General features: G+C 38.1%; 1 protein-coding gene across 8 annotated transcripts; it reads right to left on the bottom strand.

Moving 5' to 3' along the window:
- Positions 1-464: 464 nt before the first annotated feature.
- Positions 465-21,099, bottom strand: CFLAR (CASP8 and FADD like apoptosis regulator). 8 transcript variants are annotated; one of them, XR_008204921.1, is made up of 11 exons: positions 15,705-16,136; positions 14,778-14,883; positions 13,477-13,612; positions 13,213-13,310; positions 12,094-12,145; positions 11,286-11,335; positions 10,404-10,479; positions 6,014-6,524; positions 4,685-5,062; positions 3,430-3,493; positions 465-2,355 (listed from the first exon to the last, which is right to left on the bottom strand). XR_008204921.1 is itself a non-coding variant. In XM_052676346.1 (10 exons), the coding sequence occupies exons 2-10, from the start codon at positions 15,998-16,000 to the stop codon at positions 4,924-4,926; spliced, it is 1,464 nt and encodes a 487-aa protein (XP_052532306.1). In that variant the 5' UTR covers positions 16,001-16,136; positions 20,966-21,099; the 3' UTR covers positions 465-4,923. The 8 variants fall into 8 exon arrangements, 5 of the variants coding, with proteins under 5 accessions (XP_052532306.1, XP_052532303.1, XP_052532305.1 ...); XR_008204920.1 differs by having other exon boundaries at positions 465-3,493; XR_008204919.1 differs by having other exon boundaries at positions 3,430-5,062.
- Between the last annotated feature and the right edge of the window lie 353 nt (positions 21,100-21,452).

Raw genomic sequence — 21,452 nt, forward strand, 5'->3', positions numbered from 1 at the left:
TACTACTTTCACTTTCGGTATCAAGCCCCATTTAAAGCACTTTACATTAAAAAAAAGGAAAAGAAAAAGAAAAAAAAAAAGCAAAGGCCGAGTTTATCACACTCGTGCAGCTTGAGATCAGTGCTTGTGGGAGACGCCTTCAATGGAGCTTTCACGCACGGCCGTCCTTCCGGCCCTTTTCTGCGCCCTGCCCAACGCAGCCTCATACGTAACGCAGTGCCAACTCCACGCCTCCGGGATGAGCCCTTCGCGCACGTACTGCTGCCCAGCACACAGCCACGGGGTGAATTCTCTGTGAAACGAGCAGGTTCTCTGACCGTCATGCTCTCATTTCGCTTTTACAGAACCGTGGTAACTCCACAGCCACCTTTAGCAAGCACTAAAGAGATCCACCGGCCAACAGTTCCAAGGGGTACTCTGTGCTGAAGGGAGACCGACAAAGCTCATGCATTTTACTAATGACATTAGCTGAAATCACATTTATTTTGACATTATTTATATAAGTTAAAAACTGAAAATACATTCTCAGAGTGACGCAAATGAAAAAATAATGCACACAAAGACGCACAATCCTGAAAATGCCCAGAAACACTTTCAACTTCTTTTTGACTAACACAGAAACTGAGAAAACATCCTTCAGTAATAGCTACAGAGCTGTCAAATAATTTAGACAGAAGATACAGTTTAAGTGGAACATAATCACATACACAGCAGACAGGCTGCACATCATCCGCCACAGCCAGCATCTTCTCAGCAACATCGTGCTGCGTGTCAGAAATTAAAAGCCGTGCGTATCACAAAAACATTCTCAGGAAGCATCATGTAAAGATTCTCTGACTCAACCATACGTAACGGGAGTCACTGTTATTTCTTCAACTACAGAGTTGAAGAGGTATCAGACAGAGTAGGGCATCAACTGCGAGCACTGTAAAGTTCCTCTTCAATGCAACTTCTGAATCATGAGCTGGCACTGATTGTAATTCAGGACACAAATAGATAACGGTATAAAGTAAACTAGATTTAAGGTAAACTAGATTTAAAGCTCAGAAAAATCATGCTAATTAAGACTGGAGTAAAACACCAAAGAATCTCCTGCTGCAGGGTTACATCTTCTGAGCCAATGGGAAAGCATCATCTACATTTGACAATTCTTTTCCCCATTCCATATTTACAACACATACAGAAGTACACTACATTTGTTTTTCAGCTCTCAGAAACCAGAACTGAAGCTATGCCATGGAGCCATGAGTCCAACAGCCTTGCTCTGAGCAGGAACAATGCAGAAGCAGGAGGTACAGCTTGCATATCCTTGTTCAACAGCAGGTTCAGAAAACTATATGTTTTGGCAGCCCATTAAACTCTACCAGCACCTGCCACTTTCTATGGTCCTATGTTAACACAGTTATGATGGATCCAGAATTGTACTCCCTCTTTTCTCCTAGCTGCTGAATGGAATTCAGCTAGACCATGTCAAACGCATGTAGGGCTTGATCCCAGCATTCAATTTCCAGACCCAAATTTTAGATGGACAATGCAGCAAGAATAAGTAGTCCCTACCACATACATGGAGGGACACAAAAATCTACTGGAGAGGTTACAGACAACTTCTGCCACTGCAAAATTCCTGCACATCAGTCCAGGAAATCAAACTCTTGACTCCTGAAGGAGAAGCAAAAGCAATAAATGCTGCTTAGATGAATGACTCCAGAATGAGTACTAGTGTCAGTTAAGAATCTGCAGAGGGTCAAGGCTTCAGGGTAGAAATCCAGTATCTGATGCCCATGAATGCTGCTCCACACAGGACATGTCCCCCCAAACACCCTGGTCATTAGAGGACTGCGATCAATTCTGATCTAAGCAGCCAAACACAAAGCAACTCCTTTCCTTTCTTTACTACAAGGGTTATTTACAGGCATCTTCACTGTTTTCAAAACAGTGCTTCTTCCTTTATTTCCTAAGGGAATACAGATTACACTACAGCACAGAATACACCTCAACCTTCAACACAAACCCATGTCACAAACTCGTAAGAAACAGAATATATCCTATTGCTAACATTCTACTAAATAGTTGGACTTAGCATCACTCAAAAAAAAGTTTTCAGATCTCTTAATAATATCCACTGTTATTCTTACTTCCTATCTTTTCTCCTTCCTCCTTCCGATATTGATGTTGTACATCTCCACATCTTCTTTTCCTTATGTGTTCTTCTCTTGGTTCTTCCCTACCACTTCCCTTTTCATTTCTGCTTGAATTTTCACTATTTCTTTCCCTCATCTCTCTGCCCTCTCTTGGTTCCATTTTCCCTGCATTTGGTGTCTATATGGCAGCAGAAGTACTCATCACATGTAAAAGCTAGTAAGGAAAATGGGAGAATGATTAAGTTAATTTGTGAAGGAATGGCATTTATTAAGATCACATATTTATATAGGCAATTATGAATCAAACCTGATTTACACAGCCACAGAAGAGTCTATATTTTTTGCCACACCATTTGCTTCCCTTACCAGTCGCAATAGGAACTAGTAAGACTCCAAATTTGTCATTTTATAATCCTTCTCTCACCCTATGGAAGGAACATCAGCAAGGTGGAAGTTCAAAATTACACTTGTGCTATATTTTATTATAAGCTAGTCAGTTATGAAATGTTCAGAGTCAAAAGTGAAGGCTATTTTTATTAACCATCACATACAACATAGATCCTTCTGTTAATGCAAAACTCTGAAGCTTTCTACTTTTGTGTGTGAAATACATCAGATCATATTTTTAAAGACATTATCTATCATTAAAGACAGAAGCAATACGCAATTAGTGTATGAAAAGAGCCAGTTTGACAGGCCCTTTCTTATAATGTAGAAACTGAAAGGAAGAATTGACCTTCCCACTCAAAAGTATAAATGTATTTATTTCCAGACCTACAGCATAATGAAATTCAATTTAGTATTTTTTACATTAATGCTTACTGAGAACAAGTTGCTACTATCTTTGTCTTCCTATACCTGGACCTACATAAAATTACAGTAACACTGACAATACACACACCCCTAATTTAAGATACAATTAGGAGTCACATTTTTCAATTCAAAGCTATTAGAAAAAGTTTTCATTTTTTTTTTAAAGGGAAACTACCTTATTAAGTGAAAAGACAGATGTTATACATAGGTCTGTAATGTAGCAAAATATTTTTCTAATTTGTGCAAACATTCTTCATCACAATTATGCATTTCATTTTCTACAGTTAACACAAAAAAGATACAAAAACAAATTTTTAAAATTTACAAAATTAAAAAGGCATAACTGAAGACTTCAGTTAATGATATAAAATGTACTTTATATATATTACATAAAATTGTATATTAATATAAATAAATAGATATTGTGATCTTAACATCACATATAGATAGCTAAGGAAAGACTGTAAGGCAAAACCTGTTCAGTGGATTTCTCCTCAATCAGCAGTTTAGGAACCTCTCAAGCCAGGAAGAAACTGGACCTATACCACGTAACAAGGAAGGACTTCCGTGAGCTTAATGGAGTTAGACATCTGCTACACCAGATAAACGTGACTTTACTTACAATTATAGAAGCTACTTGAAAACTCATTTGCTATTTATCTGAGTTAATATATAAAAAGATTGTTTTACAAGAAAAAATAAAACTTGGGGTTACCAAAAACAATGTCAATCCAACATCTAGAAGTACAACATAATACTGAGGAATGAAAAAGCATTTTTTCCTGATCAGCAAACTATAGCAGTATTAAAAGTTTGCAAGTAGACTATATAAGGAGGGAAGAGAACACAATAAACTCATTAAATTTCAATACAAGTCCTCCAGATTATACTGTTACATAACAAGCAGGTCAGCTGAACTTTCTATGTTAGTTATATGTTGTATTGGAGGGGGAAAAAAGCTACAACTTTCACTACTGCCTTTTCTTGACAGATTAGAGAAACTTAAAACAAAACAAAACCAAACCAGTTAGTAAACTGATAAACCTTTTTCATATTCAAAAGAGGTATGTGTGGGAAGGTGTTGGATTAATTTTATTTGGTCTTAAGAAGCAGTGGTTGCTACATTTTGGTGCAAATGTGTTAAACAGCATACTTATACTTTGCCTGGTACCACACAGTGAAGTGCATTTCAGCATCCCTGAAACACCTGCCAAAATCCCACTATTTATTTATAATTTGCACAGACTGCTACAAAGCGCTGCCACACGTAGTCATTTTTCATCAGTGGTGAACACAGCACAAAACATGCCAGACTGCCTGATTTATTAGCATACAATCCTGGTGTGCTATGGATAGTACTGACAGTACGAGTTCTGGGTGAATTAGAACTTCCAATATACAAGGCAGATGGAATCAAAATTATTTAAAAAGACCATCCCTCTCTTGCTTCTGTTTTGTTTAATTCTGTGGAGGTATGCTGAGTAAGCATCTTCTCCTGACATGTTTTAAGTGATGAGAAAGTACTCGGTGAATTTTAATGGTTTACATACTAGATTTCAATGATTTGTGCTGGCCTGTCTTTTTTTTTAAGCAGCAAAAGAAAAGCCTAGTTCAATGCATTCACATCAAGATCACTAAAATACAAACAACCAATCAAAAAAAAAAAAAAAGCACAGAACCCTGGAAAATCCAACAACCATACAGTTTAGAATTCTTTCCCCACTGTTTACCTGTTGCACTTGCTTGTAAGATCTGTTGCCGTTCTGTACAACAGCTGCTGTTACCATCCAGGCTTTCAGTCTTTCATATTAAAATCTATAGTGCCTAAACAACCTAAAATGCTTCTAAATACCTGTGTTTGGAAGCAATAGGCACATGTGCAGTAATAAAGTCTAAGTAAAAGCGTGGTTGAAACCGAGTCAGAGGAAGCACTCTTCAGCTACTTCAGACATGTCCTTTCCAATAGCAGTTAACTGGGAGAAAGAAAAAGTTTTTTCCTCAGTGTGTGCTGGAGCAGAAGTGAGTATTGCTGGCTTGGGTCAGTTGTCTGATTCCAATCATAGACTCTTTTGTTCAGTTCCGTATGGATATCTAATATAGAGAGCTTCCTGCAGCAACAGAAGTAAAAGATTTTTATTAGACAAAGAAGGAAGACACTATTTAACAATCCACAGATGGAAGATAACTGTAGGCTCAGCGAGGAGAAAGTTTCAAATTTCAGCCTTTATTGCAGAAGTTATGTCTTTAAAACCCAAAGCTGAATATGCATTCTGTAAATTCATTACATCCCAAATCACTGTCATGATATTGATTTTAACAAAATGATCAGTGCTTTCTTTGCAAGATTTCAGGGTTTGTGAAAACTACTAAATATGAACCCACAAGTACACTGAAAAATGCTTGCTAGCTCTTGTAGATCAGCTGTACAATGAAAATCTTTGCTGGTAAATTTATATATGCAAACATTTGATTTTTGCTTAGATCTCTTTTGATAATCTCTTTGGACGGACAAACATCTTTGATAGTTTTCCTTCAACATCATAAATTGGAAAAACTCATGGCTTCCTGAAGAGTGGGTGAATTATACCTAAATGAAGAACAAAATCCTTCCCTCTCAATTGACTTTTTCCCTGAGTAAACTCAGGCACTGGCATTTTATTTGCAAGCAAGGCCTTTCTTAATAATTTAAGAGGCAATCTTCAATTTGACAAGAAGCCAGGTGTGCACTTCATAAGCTGAAGAAGAACAATTTCAAGTCCTGTCTAAAGCCCTCAACTTTGTAGCACTAATATACATTACACCCAGATGCTTCCTTTTTTAATCTACAAATCCCAGTGCCATAACACACTTATCTTACCCTCTAGAATCTGAAGCTTCACTTTCACTCTAGACTGCATTCCTGTGACATTGTTCCAGGACCACATACACTTGTATTTTAACTTACAACATAGCATGAAGGCACTTCTCAGGACCAGAAAGGATGAAATCTAGCAGAACTCTTTCTCTAAGACTGTAAGTTATCCTAGAAAAATGGTTCATCTTTCCTGATTTTCATTCACCTTTTATGAGGATTGCGGAGCAGCTCAGCCAGACAACGCAGATAATACGAGGATGGGACCGGAGATTTTTCTAGTGTAGACACATCCACCTTGCACTGACTCCAAAAGACATCTGCTACCTGGGGAATAGTGTCTTTCAAGGGCATTTTTGCATTAGAGATGATTTTCTTATCATTTCCATCTATTTCCAGACTAGTAAATTCTTGCTCATCTTCTGGCACGATGTAGCTCTGAATAAAGAAAAGCTTTGGTTTTCCTCGGAGTTCAGGACACGAATCTGCCATAAAGTATTTCTTTATTTGCTCCAAAGGGAATCCAGTAGAGATGGGGTCTGTGCAGAAGATGCTCTGAGCATTTCCACGGCTGACCAATACGCATATGAAGCTGTCACAACTCCTGTGCTTCTGTAACCTTGCAACTTCAAGCAATGTTTCATTCATGGTAGTCATATTTAAGTGCTTGTGACAATGAACATCATAGTCCAAGCCTCTGAAAGTCTCTTCCAACATGTCTGAAGAAAGAAAGATGTAATTAAGTCACAATACCTCAGTCTGTCTTTAAGGGTTACAGAATTTATAATATTTCCTTACAAGAAATAGGGTGTTTATCTCATCACACTAATTAAAAAAATCAGGAGTACTCGGTATTGATCAAACAGTACATGGCATACATCCTATGTGTATACTGTCTTTCAACATGATTTATGCACTTCTGACAAAGGCATTATTTTGTAGCATGCAATTTTTTCCTAATTTCACAGACTTCAGCGTGCTTTCATTTAGAACCAGGATCCCAAGTTTCCAGGACTTAAAACATGAGGCAAGAGGGCATTAAAAAAAATGCTTCACAGAGAAGATTCTTGATATGAAAAGGAATGTGCTGGGAAGTCTGTTTCAACTATTTAACTTTTCAAAATTACTCTGAATGTTTATTAGAGAAGTATATAATCCAGAGACTTGCTTTCACTAGTTAAAAGTCAATCTACCGCATTTATGCTTACTATTATACAAAATTACTTAAAAATTACTTAAAAATTACTTAAAAGTGATAAGCTCCAGGTAGAGAACTGTGGCAAGCCAGAGGACAAAATGGCGTTTTCAGAAATAAAATGCTGAACAATATCCTAAAAGTTAAAACTGTAGACAGCCTATACATATCTGTTACCTGTATTAACTTTAGCTGCAGGAAAGCATGCTATGTTCTGAAAAAGTTGGGATGTTTATTAGTATAGAAGTGAAACCAGATCCATGTTGGTTAAGTTCACATGTATTTAAGCATTCAGAGAACCAGCTTATTATTACTACAAATTATAACTGTAGCATTGTACCCTTGGTAGAAATAATGTATACATTGCCCACATGCAGTATCTAATAACTGTGACAGAAGATAACAAGTACCACTTCAGTATAAAACGCCTTACAGTCCCAAGAAGCTAGGCTGTCCCCTGACTTCAGAAATTTAACAATTCCTAATTAGCAAAGGCCAATTAGCAAAAGCTAATTTCAGAGGTAACCAGCAGCAAAGCAGGAGTTTCACTAGCCTCACCTAAAAAAGCACATAGTGAAAACAGATTTAATCAATTTAATCAACAAAACACAGGGTAGAAATACACTCTGCACTATAGCGAGGTGATGAACAGGAGCCACATATAGGGTTCTGTTCCAGTCCACTTTGTTTGATTAAATTTTGTACAATATTTCAAATACTCAAGACTTGCTTGTTTGTAAGTAGAAAGCAAAGTAGTCTTTATTTTAGACAATAAAATATGCTCTGAAAATTCAAGGTGGAAGACATGAACAATTCAAAAGGTGCTTTTACGCAGGAGTAGCTCAGCACCATTCAGAAGTCATATACTTGATGAAGCACTTCATCCATTAGAGGGCAGTAGTGCCTATGCAAAATTACAGTTACAGCAACAGGAGAGCTCTTAGAATTTCTTCATCTCACTAGCATGTGTGTAAACAAAGATACAAAACTTGGTAGCACCTTAGATCATACACACAAATTAAGTGTCACGATTAAAAATAATAAACCCAAACTATTGGAGCTGATACTATTGCTTAAAAATGAATCAGAACTTACACATGGCAAGTTTGAGATACAGCATTTTCACTTTGAGGCAAGATAAAACAAGAGATTACATGCAGCATCCTAGAGCAGCAATAATTCCTCAACAAACCACCACTTCCTCTGTTTACAACACAAGAATAAATCCTGACTTTCAAATGGAAATGAAAAAGTTAAGAGCAGCCAATCACTGCTTGAATAACAACAAAAGCAACTTCAGTTTGAACTTTATCACCATCTGATGAATCCACACTGTTTGTACCGAGCATTTTTAATCATTGTGATACTTGATCTTGCAGCATTTATCACTGATTCAGCTTCCTCATATTAAATGTTGGGATAGCTGCAGACTCAAATGCATGCCACAGATGTAATTCCTAACTTCTTCCTTGTCTTTTTCTCTCTCTTTGGTATCTTCAGACTTCACAAGTCTGTCGGCACGAGAACTCTCAAGTAGTCAACACATTTCTAAAACATTCCCTGAAATAGTGTCATATGCCCTGCACCTCTCCTAAACAGTAATCTACATCAGTGCAAGTCTTGCTTTCTATCATGTTAAAATGCTTGTTTTAATGCTGATAACATTAGAAATCTGAGGCATAAACATGGCTTAATTCCTTCTGTGTGCTATACAGATGAATGGAGACAGAGGCACACTAAGACTTGCTTTGGGTACTTTTGGCACAACAGCAGAAAATCCATAATTTGCGGGTAAATCTGCTGAAAACATAATCCATTTGTGTTCTTTCAAATGAGCAGGATTTTCTTATTCATATTTCCTGTTCTTGTGCAAATACTGAAGTGCTTACATGAGCACAAGAACAGCACATCGTAAGTTTTGTGCATATATTTGTATTTCACTGTAATATTAAGGGGGTCTACACTGCCAGTAAAAAAGATCTGTGCCTTCAAATGATGAGTAAATGTAAATTTATGCACCTCTGATTGTGAACTGACATAGTAGTTCCTTCTTTATTACCGGTTTTCTGAAGTATACGTGCCTTCCATCAAAGTCTGTTCACTAAAGCTACCGTAAAAGAGAGAAGAAAGCAGAAATGAAGAAGTAGGCCTCCTCACAGAGCAGAATTTACTTATTTGTTTATTTAAATTCTCAAAAGCCCTTGCCCTGACCCTGTCCTTCCCATCTTGGCAGGCTCTGTTTTCTTGGGGCAAAGTTGGCATAACACTTTTTGAGTAGAAATGATGTACATTAGATCAAAGAACTTAGTTTCTATACACAGTAATTGCATTTTTGGGGGCTTTTTAAAATTTATTTAATTTTGCTACAAAAGTAGTTCATAAATTTTCTGCCTATCCCAGCAAGACAGATTCCAAAGGATGTTTTCCAGTCGCATGTGAGTTCAGTGTTTTCCCTGTCCTTCATCCACACCTGGCAGGATCCTGAATTAGTTTTAGTTTCTTGTACCCAAGTGGCAAACTGCATTGTTTTATACTATTTACCTAAAATATTATCAAGCAGACAGCAAGGTTTTACTTTGTGTCTGTGCTCTGCACTCACTTCTCTTCACTAACTGCATCAGTAATTGATCTGTCTGCTAATGGTCCCTATAAGAAAGAAAAAAGATATCTCACTGATCTTCTCCTTTATCTCCCAGCCTAATAAAAATTGGCTGCAAACATCCCATTTTAATTTTAGCCCATATGTTCCAGTGATTTTTTCTTGGGTGATAGGAAGGGTGGGATTGTTTTTTTTCCTCTGGGTTTGTTTTTTTTTGCTTACGTAAAGACTGTATTTTTGGATTCTTATTTTTGATGAGGGGATCAGAAAAATTCACATTTTAACCACAGGACTTGTTACTTTGAATTCTAGGTAGTATTTTTTCCTTTTACTACAACAGTTTCAGTTAAACTGCGTAACACACAACTTGGACTAGAAGTATTATTAACAAAGGACCATTTGCTTTCAGCAATTCAAAATCCGTGGTGTCCAATATTTTTACACTTCTGGTCTGTAACAGATTCATTTTTATGGAATGGTGGCAATGTTTTCTTTACCATTTCTGCCAATAATCTACTGCGCAGCTGTAGCATAAATACTCTGTTGGTCTCTCTGGATGTAATTTCCTTCCCCCTGACATCAGCCTTTCCCCTTTTAAGTTCTTTCACACAGAGCCTCAGGTTGGCCCTCCCAACTTCTTTCTTTAGACAATTAACTGTAATTGACAGAAAGCTGACTAAGACAACATGACTCTAGTTTGGTTGGAAAATATGCATCATATTCTTTATGTTCTAATCACCCGAAAAAAAAACAAAAACAAAAACAAACCAACAAGAAAAGGAGCTTTAATTTCCAGAGACTTACCCGTGTCATTACCAATACAGTCTATAATCAGGCATACTCCCAAAGGGTGACTTTGCATTCTGTACGCATGAGGAAACTGAAAGATAAATACCAAATTGTTATGTCATTCTCTTATCTTACAGACTTGATTCTTTTGTCCAGTTTAATCACTTTAGACCTTTTAATCATATTCTGTTGCTTTTCCATTGAGTGACTAGTAGAAGCATATCTTCTGGAATTCACTATGTTTTTCCTGTGTAACAAAACTTCAGGACACATGGATTCACAATTTTTTTTCCTTATTTCCTGTATGGCCTTAACTTTCATCTGCTGTTATTCTATCGTATTACATTAATGATCCGTAAACTAAGACTGGACCAGGAATGGGAGAAGGAAGTTTGAGAGTGCAGACGGGATAGAGAGGCTTTCTAAAGACCTGACCCATGTGCACAGTGATCCTGTGTTTTTTCCTGGAGTGTGACTGCTAACATGATGTTGGGAACTTTAAGTTTCACACTGTCAACGTAAGTAGATAACGTCTGTGATTTGTAGGGATGCAGTGGACTCTGCTTATCAAGACAACATTCATTTCCTCATTTAGTGCAACAGTGTAAAGCCCCTTCATCCAATAATCTGCAATGACTCTGCACAATCCCTTTAATGAGCTAAGGAACAATTTGCTATAGGCAATTCCCTATACATTTAATTTACATTAGAACTGCATAGAGCAATTCACAGAATCTATTTATTGCTGATGAAGCTATGAATGTACATACAGTTCTTGTTGCGTGCAGCTAAAGGAAGTGTTAAAACAAAACCTAAGGAAAACTAAGGCAAATATCTACTTTTTTTTTTTTTTTAAACTTACATGTATACATGCATCATAAGTGCTAAAGCACTTACCTTATGTGATGCTGGTCCCGATTCTTGAATAGACATGTGGACTGGTTCTTCTGTGGTTAAAGCATACAGAAGTAATCTCAGTGTGTAGGTATTGGTGCTATTTCTTTGACAGCAACACAGATAAAAAGAACCTATATAGTTTGGTCAAGTTCTCTCTCACCTAGTCCTCCTAGTTCCTACGTATATTACTGAAGGAGAAAATAAAAATGCTCACACTAAATATTATTTGGATTGCACTCTACATTACTTATGATTAGAAAAGGAAAACAGTACAACAATAAGCAGTAAAAACAATCTGTTCCCTACTCTGAATTCAGTCAGCTAGTCTCTTTAAAACCATCGTATTTGAGAGGTATTGCGAGTTTCCAAAAAGAATACAGCACACACAGTGAGAACCTGGTACTCACTGGAAAACTTCCTAGATGGCCTGGTGGAGGATCCACAATCAAACTGATGCAAAAACTTCCTAGTCAAGACCTAACGGGAATAGATGCACTACACTGCTCTCCAGAGCTGGATAGTTATCCTCTTTCACTATTTTATTAATATTTATTCTATTTAAAAGTTGTCTGACTGGAAGGCACCAGCAATTCCAAGAAAGTTTGAAGCTCTGGCAATACAAGCCAAACAAATAATAAGACAAGGCTCAGTTTTCAGAGGCACCAAATACTCTCTGCTCCTGTGACATTAAACAGGCTTAGCCATAAACATGGCCATCAAAAAATTGTTCTTTCAATAGATGAAATTCATGGTACAGTTCTAAACCAGCCAATCTTTAGACAGCAAATATTAGATAAAATTTTCTTACCTTGAAAGAAGATTTCTCCATTTTGTGATTTTCCTTTGTTCACATTCTGAAACTAAAATGAAGAAAAGTCTATTTTCCCTTTCTCTTTCAAAACTAGTAATCATGCTTTAAAAATACCATGTGATAATACTTCTTTTCCTCAACAAAAGGATTACATCTTTTGGATTCAAACCTATCCAACTACTTAGAATTTTTTTTTTTAATTATTGTTTTAAAAAAGAGAAAAATTCTTTCCTCCCCACAAAGTAATCAGTTTTCCAAGAACAACAAAGGAAAGCTTATTTCCTATGCTAGTAAAAGAAAAAGTCTCTCTAAAGATACAAGTATTGTTACCTATACAAAGGTAAGTAGAAACTTTCATAAAATTCAAAAGGAAGCTAAAACAATATTATCACAATATGGAAAGTCAGTACAAATTCTTTCCCATTAGTAGTTTGGAAAAGAAGCCTGTTGCTTTGTTCATAAGAGCTAATTGTGGTGTTCTGTACGTAAGCTTGATAGATATTTATTAAATACATATCAGAAAACATCTCTACGCAAGATTAAAGATTTCAAGAAAGGTCAATATTATTACAACATCAGACCTAAGTCAAACATAAACAATGTTGCACACAATAGGGTTTGACTGGAAGTAACTGAGTGGGTGACTTTTGACATATTGAGATATCTCGGTTAAAATCAGATTAAAATAAATACAAGTGAAGAAAACAGCTGAAGCAAGCCACAACTTTTTGCTTCTAAGGTTTAAAAGCTATTTTCCCTGTGTTCTGCAAAGTCCACAAATATAAGAAGAACACTGTGTTTTGCAAAAAACACTCAAAACTTTCCACTCTGCAGAATAGTAGAAGAACACTTTTAAGAGAAAGGATTTTATATTTTTCATTAATAAGAAAAAAATATATACATAAAAATCACAGGAGCTACTGAAAGGAGACCTGACTGTCAGAAAATTTCTATCAGGCCTCAGACATACTACATAACAGAAGCAAAAAATATAACCCAAACAGTATTCTTGTTACTAGCCATTTCTCACTCCTCAGGCTTTGCAAAGATGAATCCTCTTTCAATTTCTTGTAATATTTAGATATAAAGGATCTGTCTGAGTTACTATATACTTACCCCTGAATTGTAGGGAGGATCAATCAGACTGAGATTAGGGAGAGATGCCTGAAGGGCATTTACATACACAGGCTGAGAATGAACGGAGGACATGAAAGCTGGAAATTGAACAGAAACACACAGAGAAATACACTGTGATATAGGACCTGCTTGAAAAGACCAGCTCCTGGGAGCATGCTAATACTCTGACTTGTAACTTTGTCTTTAGTTAAAGACTGCATTGTATCCTTACTATCAAAACTAAGCAGTGCAAAAGCATTTTACCTTCTTGCTTATACTTCTCAATCTTCTTAATTAGGTCTATCCTGTGAATATTTCGGAAACAGTTTTCTATCAAATCCAGCTGATTTGGAGCCACCAAATTCAGTTTCTCCAGTTCAATAACCAGACGTAGAAAACTCTGTAACAGCAACAGAAAACCAAATTGTTACCATAGAATATCCTGGGTTCCTGAGTTCAATTTCTGTCTCCACACAAAACCACTTAAAAAACCCCAAACCATATTTCTGAAAGCAATGTCCAAATGCTTCATGAACTCTGGCAGCTGTTGCCATGACCACTGCCCTGGGGAGTGTGTTCCAGTGCCCACCTTCCAGTGAACAACTTTCTCCTAACACGTAGCCTGAGCCTTCATCAACACAGCTTCATGCTGTTCTCTCAAGTCCTAACATATATCAGTCATTTGTTCTTTATCACTAAAAAACAGACTTGAAATAGTATGTTCAGGTGCTTGATGTTGTATTTTCAGGAACTGGGCATGTTGTTGCTGAAACACTAAGAAGAGATTACCTGGAAAATATTAGAGGTCTTAGCATTATTATTATTATTATTATTATTATTATTATTATTATTATTATTATTATGGTGTGATAGACTTAAAAACAATTCAAAGGTTTTGAGGAAACAGCCTTGCATTTTGTTGTTACTACATAGCCAGCCACATGAAACATCACTTCATATGTCACAAAGCAGTAGATAATAAAAGCTTTAGGAAATTTGCAGGATTTCTCCCCTCCTTTGGTTAAAATTAAAAATTCAAAAGAAGCCTTCAGTGTTCTGTGTGCAGAGTGGCCAAGCTTTTTGAATCTGCGCTTTCTTTGGCACTTGGAACAAATATTCAGAATGCAAATATACAAAGAATGACATTATTAAGAAAACCCTATTATTTTGTAAATGGAAGAGCACAAACGTGAAAAGTGATCTTGTACATCAAGACGTGTTTAATACTATCAGTGGTTTGAGATCCCACAGATATGAATTTTCAGATCAGCAACACTGAAGAGAGGTTTTATTTGGTGTCTTCTGCCTGTGAGATTCACACCAATCCTGTTTTCTCCAGAAACTCTTCAGAGTTCTCTCCAACTATTTCTTTAGCTTCTTTTCTTGCATTAAAAACAAGAACATCAACAAAATAATGAAATACAAGCCACTTCTCCTTTCACACTTGACTTCTCCCTACTCCTGCCTTGCCATCCATTATGGTACAACCTCTTCTCCTTGTAGCCACCTCCCTTTTTACTTTAATCTCCTTGCTCTAGAGGAAAAGAAGAGAATAAAAGTATTACCTTATCTTTTGCCATTTTTATTCGAGGAGCAAAATCTCTGAGTAGAAAAACAAGAGAACTCACTTCTTCTTTTTCCAGATTCTCATTAATCTCCACCATTAGTACCCTGAAATAAAAGTGAGGCATTTCTAAAGGACTGGTTTTTAGCAAGATCCTACCGCTGTTCAACTACCCAATTTTTCCCACATTCCAGTCTTCACACAACATTCCCAGTTCAACAACATAAAGAAACAACAGCAACAAACACACAACTACTCTGCTCTAATCTAATTACAAAATATCTCATCATGCTTGTCAGCACCAGTATTTCTTCAGACTGACTGCTGGAGAAATAGTTTCCTTAATATTTCAGTACAGATTAAGAGAAAGAATACAAGACAGTATAACACACCTTTGACTTTTAACCTAATAGTGATAGGGTTTTTATTTCAGTGACATGTCACCACAGGAAAATCTTCCTTATGATTGTATGCACTTATTTCTGAAATCCCTTAGGGAAGATCACTCTATTCTCTTAATTTAAGCTTCTTAAAGCTAAAGAAAAAAGAGCAGTAAGGGATAGGTCACCAGAGAAAAGCTACAATGAGGCTATGTGCCCAAAGCAAGCAAGAAAAGACTATCTAATTAATGATACTTCTATAAAGCATAATTTCTATCTGCTAATATAGAACTACACAATCATCACAGTTTTAATAAATTAAGATGAACAAACTCTTTGAAGATAGATGCTTCCAATGCCATGACTGTCAAGAAGTCATTAAGGTTTATTTTAGGGATTAAACTTGACAATCTTTTCACTATAACTCTTGCATGACATTCTTTTCTGTTTTTCTTTCACTCTCAAGACAAGTTAAACAAACAATTTAAAAATTAAACAAAGAAAACATGAATTTTGAAGAAAACACAAAACATTTCTGAAATAGATACCTGTAATCAGGGACAAGTCTGGGATTCCTGCTAAGGTTAGCTTCCACTGTTGTCTTCTCAGTCTTCAAGATCCTCCTCAGCAAATCAAACCTCTTAACTCTGTACAACAGCTCAGACAAACCAAGAAGAGATAGTTTATCCCTGTCATTCAAAGCCACCAAAAGCTCTCTAAGGCCAGCAGTAGCCAAGTCAGGGGCAAGGTCTCGGCACAGGAAAATCATCATCTCATCTTCTTCTTTATCCAATTCTTCTTCAATCTGGTGAATAAGGACAGCTGGTACTTGGCACTTGGTCATCACTTTCTCGGTGTCCCTTTAAAATTGCCAGCCTTCCTTCTTTTAAACAGGAGGCCAACATGACATGAAGTCTGTATCTGCTACAGCACGTCTCTGGCCTTCAGTTGTAACTATATCCATTTCGACGTAAAGAATTCTGTGGAAGAGGAATAATAGGTTCTAAATCACAAGATCACAGCTAACTCTCCCATTTGTCATACCTCCCTTACAACTAAAATGCCAACTTAGTTTACATGGACCTCCTGTTCTGAAGGGGTTCTCCCAGATGTTCATTACAGAACAAGAAATCTTTGGTAGGTCATACTGATCAGAAAAAAAATGGAAGTTCTTTTAAAGTAAAATTACCTTAATACAAGCCTGTGAATTCCATAGGAAGTGAAACAAGAGTCATCAGCTCGCTGATAAGAAGTCTGTATTTCAAGGGTTTCTGGTAATAAGAGATTAAGTTCCACTGCAATTGAAGTCTAAAGCCCTGATCTCTTTCCAGCAACCCACCACTCAGTCTCCTGCCCAAATGTCTTAAGACATTTTAAAGGAAGCATTTTCAGATTTAAGAGATAGTGTAACCACACACCATAGACAAAACAACAAAAACAACAACAAACTAAATACAGAAACACTTATCAGGTATCCATTTCAAAGTTTAAAAAAAAAAAACAAAACAACGTAGTTATTTTTACATATTAGTTACCTTCAAATTCAGGAACGTAGATTGCCTTATTTATTAGTACCACTGTAAGTGATTCCACTGAGTTACCAGGGTTTGAAGGGTTCCTCCCCCACACTCTCCACGCTCAATAAGGTCAAAGAACCGCTCAAAAGAAAAAACTCCAACCTTCAATATGTTAACTCTGAAGGCACAGATAAGCCACAGACCACCTCTTTTTTCACGTGATACCCATACTGAAAACCGAAAGAATTCAAAACTAGAAAGAAAAAAATCCCTCACGATTAACAAAGTAACTAGGGTGCTATGATCAATTTCTGTTGCCACTATGGAAATTCTATCTGTCCCTCTCTGATCCCCATTACGTACACTGGGAAAGATGAAATGAGCAATCTGAAGACAAATCTTAGCCCTTAGAAGCAGTTCAGTTAATACACTGCATATGGTCTTGAGTAAACCACGCTGTAAAACAAAACCCAATAGAGCATCAAAGACTAATACGTAGTAACACTGTAAGATCAGGGTAACATGTTTTTAAAATCAGTTTCAGCCCTGGAAGTCACATTCAACAACGCATACTATGTCTGTGCGCTAAGCAGCTAAGGAGAACTCATCTAAAAGCTTTTTTTTAAAAATCAATCAATTATCATTTCAGAGCTGTTTAAATGAAAAATAATTCTCTACACTTAACTGACTTTACACAGAGAATTGTAAGAGTTGGATCAGAGTAAACCATAGGCTAAGTTCTACTACTCACGAAAAGAGGAAATCAAATTCAAGTTCCTGTGGCAAAGTCTCTTTTTATCGACAGCTACCCTTGTGAACCATATTTTCTATGGAGTCAAAGACTGCAGTGGATTTTTCCTCCACTTTATGACAACCACAATAGCAGGAAAAGACATCACTATTTAAAGAACAAAACAACAAAAACAAAACAAAACAACAAAAAAAAAAAAAAAAAAAAAAAGAAAGCAAAAAAGAATAATCTTTCTGGTAACATGACTAAACTGCTAGGGGATTTTAACACAAGCAGCTTATGACCCCAAGGTGCCACCTTCAGAAACAAAACAGAAGTTTCTGTTGTAAAATATAAATTCACCACATTAGAAGACCCAAGTATTACTTAGCTTAAAAACTCCTACACTTCTGTACCACCATGCAAATGAGACCAAATGTATTTGCAAAACTCAAAATGTCATCAAGGCCACTTAAGCTCATTTTCAGTACCACAGAGTATTCAAAAGCACCTGACAGTAACAAGGCTGTGGATAACCTTTGCTTATCAGTCTCCTAAACAGTCAGCTCTACACGTACCACATACCACGTGTGTTCAACACATACTTCTAAGCACATAGAGATGGTGAATGATTATGGTACTCCTGCTACAGCACAGAACCAGGAAAAAGCAGCACTCAGATGCAGTTCTGTTCTTCAGAACCCAAAAGAGGCAGGCACAGTGTTCTTCTTCACATCACATCATTTGGGAACAAGCTGAAAAGTGTTTCCAACAAAAATGAACTGTGAAGACAAAATGAAGTACTTTTGAACATGCTGTTTCACACAAGGGTCTGCTTGGTACAACTGGAGAAGCACAGCTGTAGTGGAAATGCTAAGTCATGGCCGGAAGCAGTGATAGAGCACCTGGTGGAAGGCAAGGCCAACCCAGGGAAGGTCAGGTGCACTCAGTGCAATGCAATGGAATGCACCTGAGTGACCGGAAGGAATGGAGCCAGGATCCATAAGCAGGAATTCCACTACCATGAACTGTAATCTGTACTGTGCAGTGTCCTATCAGGGGAAAAGCATTTTTGCTGTTAACTTCTGATTTCCAAACTAGCATCAAGTATTATTTGTGAGAAATACAGAAAAACAAACTTTTTTGTGAGACGGAATTCATTCCAGAAGGGGGAGACAGAAAATGCTCCCATAGGAAAGCACCCCCAGGTACTTACAGCCAGGATTTTCAAAAGCACTTGAGGAAGTGAAATGTGTGACTTAAATGCACTCCCTCCCTGAGGGTTCTCAGTGGGCAGCGACTAAGAGCAACATGAAGATCTTCAGTATCTGAAACAGCATTTTTATCTTTACTTCCAAAAACATGAGTTGAGAAAAAAACAGTATATCTTCTCAACACAGAAAACAAAAGTTCATAGTCGTCAGAGTTAAAGCTGCCCCAGCAGGTTGTGTGCTCTTGTGCACATGTGATTTGCCAACATTGCCACAACAAAGTACTGAGCATTTTTCTGTTCAGTGCAGTGTTAAATAAGAAAATATTTCAATGCAAAGCTTCTGGAACAGGAAGATGGTTAATCATTTCAAATATCTCAAGTCTGACATCACCACTGACACTGAAAGGTCATATTAGGGCTGGTAAATGAAAGACATGGCCTACACAGAGCACAAAAATAATTTTCCTTCCTCCTGGTAAAAGAGCTAGGAAACCCCCAGGCACAGTAAGGGAAAACAAGCCACGGAGGGGGCAGTTTTCTGTAAGTCTGGCTATTTTAGTTCACAATCACTCCAAATTTTCTCAGAAAAGGGGCTATTCTAATACTTGTAGTATCTCCAGAAACAAAACCATAAATTCTAGGACTCATCAGTCCTCTTGTCTCCTAAAAAGGCTGAGAGAAAAACTCAAGGAGGTTAAGATCAAAGAGCACCTGAATACTAATTTCTGGTCTTCATTAACTTTCAAGCTTCCCTGAAAAAACGTAAGATTTTAAAGCTGATTTGACACCTACCGGTTAATTTCTCACCTACTGCATGGGAAACTACCTTTCTGACAATTCTATTTGCCTAAGCCTAGGCTGACCTGTGACTGTGCCAACAAAGTCCAAAAGATTTTTATTTTTTAGAATAAACATCTGAGAGTATAAGCAAACATATTTACTCCTAAAAGCACAAGTCATTTCTATTTCACACCAGAGAAGCAGACAGAAACCCACCACTATATTAATCAGTTTCTCTGATGCTAACTTCGTCATACTCCTATTTTTGAGCTTTTTCATGCTTTGAACAGTCCATACAGCATAGAACCAAAATCAAGGACACCTTTTTTTATGCAGCAAGTAACAGCATACTAGAAGTTCACACTCAAGCACACACAAGGCTATTGTAACTCCCTGTCAGCATTAACAAGAGGAGTCTGTACAAGGTTCAAACAATTTTACTCTTTGATACTTAACACCATGCTGAAACCTTTGCTCCCATGACTGCAATGCAGACGTTGTGCAACATTCAAATGTCTGTGTGATTAGCAAGGCAAATAGAATGCTGTACTAATCAGGATACGGTCGTATCTCAAGCCTTGCATTAAAAAAGCCTTTCAAAAGAGACGAAGAAACATTTCACGCTCTAAACTAGGTCTAAGCAAGCCTGTCATTTTGGACAGCATTTGTTTCTTTAACATTTCGTAACTGTTTCTGCAGCAACAAAAACAGGATATAACATCAGTGCCGTAGTTATTTGGAAAGTGCTCTTTGCTTCCTTCGCATGATGAGCTCATGCAGAAGCCCTTGCATTTCAGATCTGCAATCTGACTTTGTTCAGCGTTAAAAATTACTCAGCGTGCTTCCCAGCTTTCAAATTTCCCTGTAAAAGAACGAGCAGGGAAAGCAGAAGTCTCAGAAAGGACCTTTCACGCTTCTTGTTCCTCTGCCAGGCTTGAGTAACTTCCCACGTACGTTACCAGCGACCACACGAACTGCCATTTAAAGATGGCAAGAACCCCAGTCTTCCGCATCAAAACAAGTAAAGTTCGCTTTTACTCCAAGGAGTTTACGCAGACTTGCACTCCACTTTCTCACTAGGCACTTTAAATCACACACGGAAAAGCCAAGCGAAAGGGCTCTCCAAATCTCCGAGGCAAACCCCGCCAGAGAAGGCAGTGTCGGGTTTCACGTCTCCCGGCAGCGCGGGCAGCCGCGCACCCACATCCGGCTCAGCTCGGCCCGTTCCCGGACAGCCGGGCCGGGCAGGGTCCGCTCTCGGAGCGCGCAGGGCGTGCGGAAAGCAGGCGCGGGGAAGGGAAGAGCGGGAGGTATAACGCACCCGAGCCCGCCGGGAAGGTCTCGTCTACAGCAGCGTGGCCGAGTCCGGCGTGGGAACGGGCGAGGCTTCGAGCAGGGCGGTGACGGACGCCCTTCTATGTTTCAGAGAGTGACTTAAGTGCTTTTCCCTCATACTTCCCAAGGCTGCTGGAGACCTCAGCCGCCCCTGCGCGTGGGTAGCAGCAGTCGCTGTGCAAGGTCGAGATCCCTCTCGCTGAGGGACGAGGGCGGTGCTCGTGGTTGCCTTACCCTCCGTTATTCTCTGCCGCGCCACGTTCGTCAGCCCTTACGGTTTATCGTGACTCCGGCTGTTGGGTATTTCGGAGCGAGGTGAGGCGAGAACTACGCTTCTGGTTCCGTCACCTCCTTCAGGAGAGCGAACCGAACTGCGCAAACTCACCCAAGATGGCGGCGCGGCTTTACGAGAGGACGGGGCGCCTCCTGCCGGCCGCCGCGCGCGGCATGGCTACCGGCTCCTAGTAAATCTCCGGCGATGGAGATTCACCTTCGTGGTTCTTCGACCGGGAGGCTGGCAGGTAGGACTGCGCTCTCAGGAAAGCTTAGTGTATGATAAAGATTTTATTTCGTATCTGTCATAGGAGTTGTATAATATTTTTATATTGCACAATGTTGACAAAATATGTTCGTTGTAAATCAAGGCACAGCTAAGGGGTGAGGCCGAAATGCTGCCTGGCTATTCTGTCCCTCAATGATCCCACGGTGATTCATAAATTCA

This window comes from Tympanuchus pallidicinctus, unplaced genomic scaffold (assembly GCF_026119805.1).
Source record: "Tympanuchus pallidicinctus isolate F22 unplaced genomic scaffold, pur_lepc_1.0 scaffold15, whole genome shotgun sequence".
In the NCBI taxonomy this organism is placed as follows: domain Eukaryota; kingdom Metazoa; phylum Chordata; class Aves; order Galliformes; family Phasianidae; genus Tympanuchus; species Tympanuchus pallidicinctus.

Bases quoted from the DNA above. Each gene is read 5' to 3' on its own strand.
- CFLAR (XM_052676346.1), bottom strand. From the start codon at position 16,000: ATGACCAAGTGCCAAGTACCAGCTGTCCTTATTCACCAGATTGAAGAA. The intron at 14,884-15,704 runs GTATCTATTTCA...CTTTTATTTCAG, and splicing joins AGACTTGTCCCTGATTACAG to GGTACTAATGGTGGAGATTA. The intron at 13,311-13,476 runs GTAAAATGCTTT...TTCAATTTCCAG, and splicing joins TGAGAAGTATAAGCAAGAAG to CTTTCATGTCCTCCGTTCAT.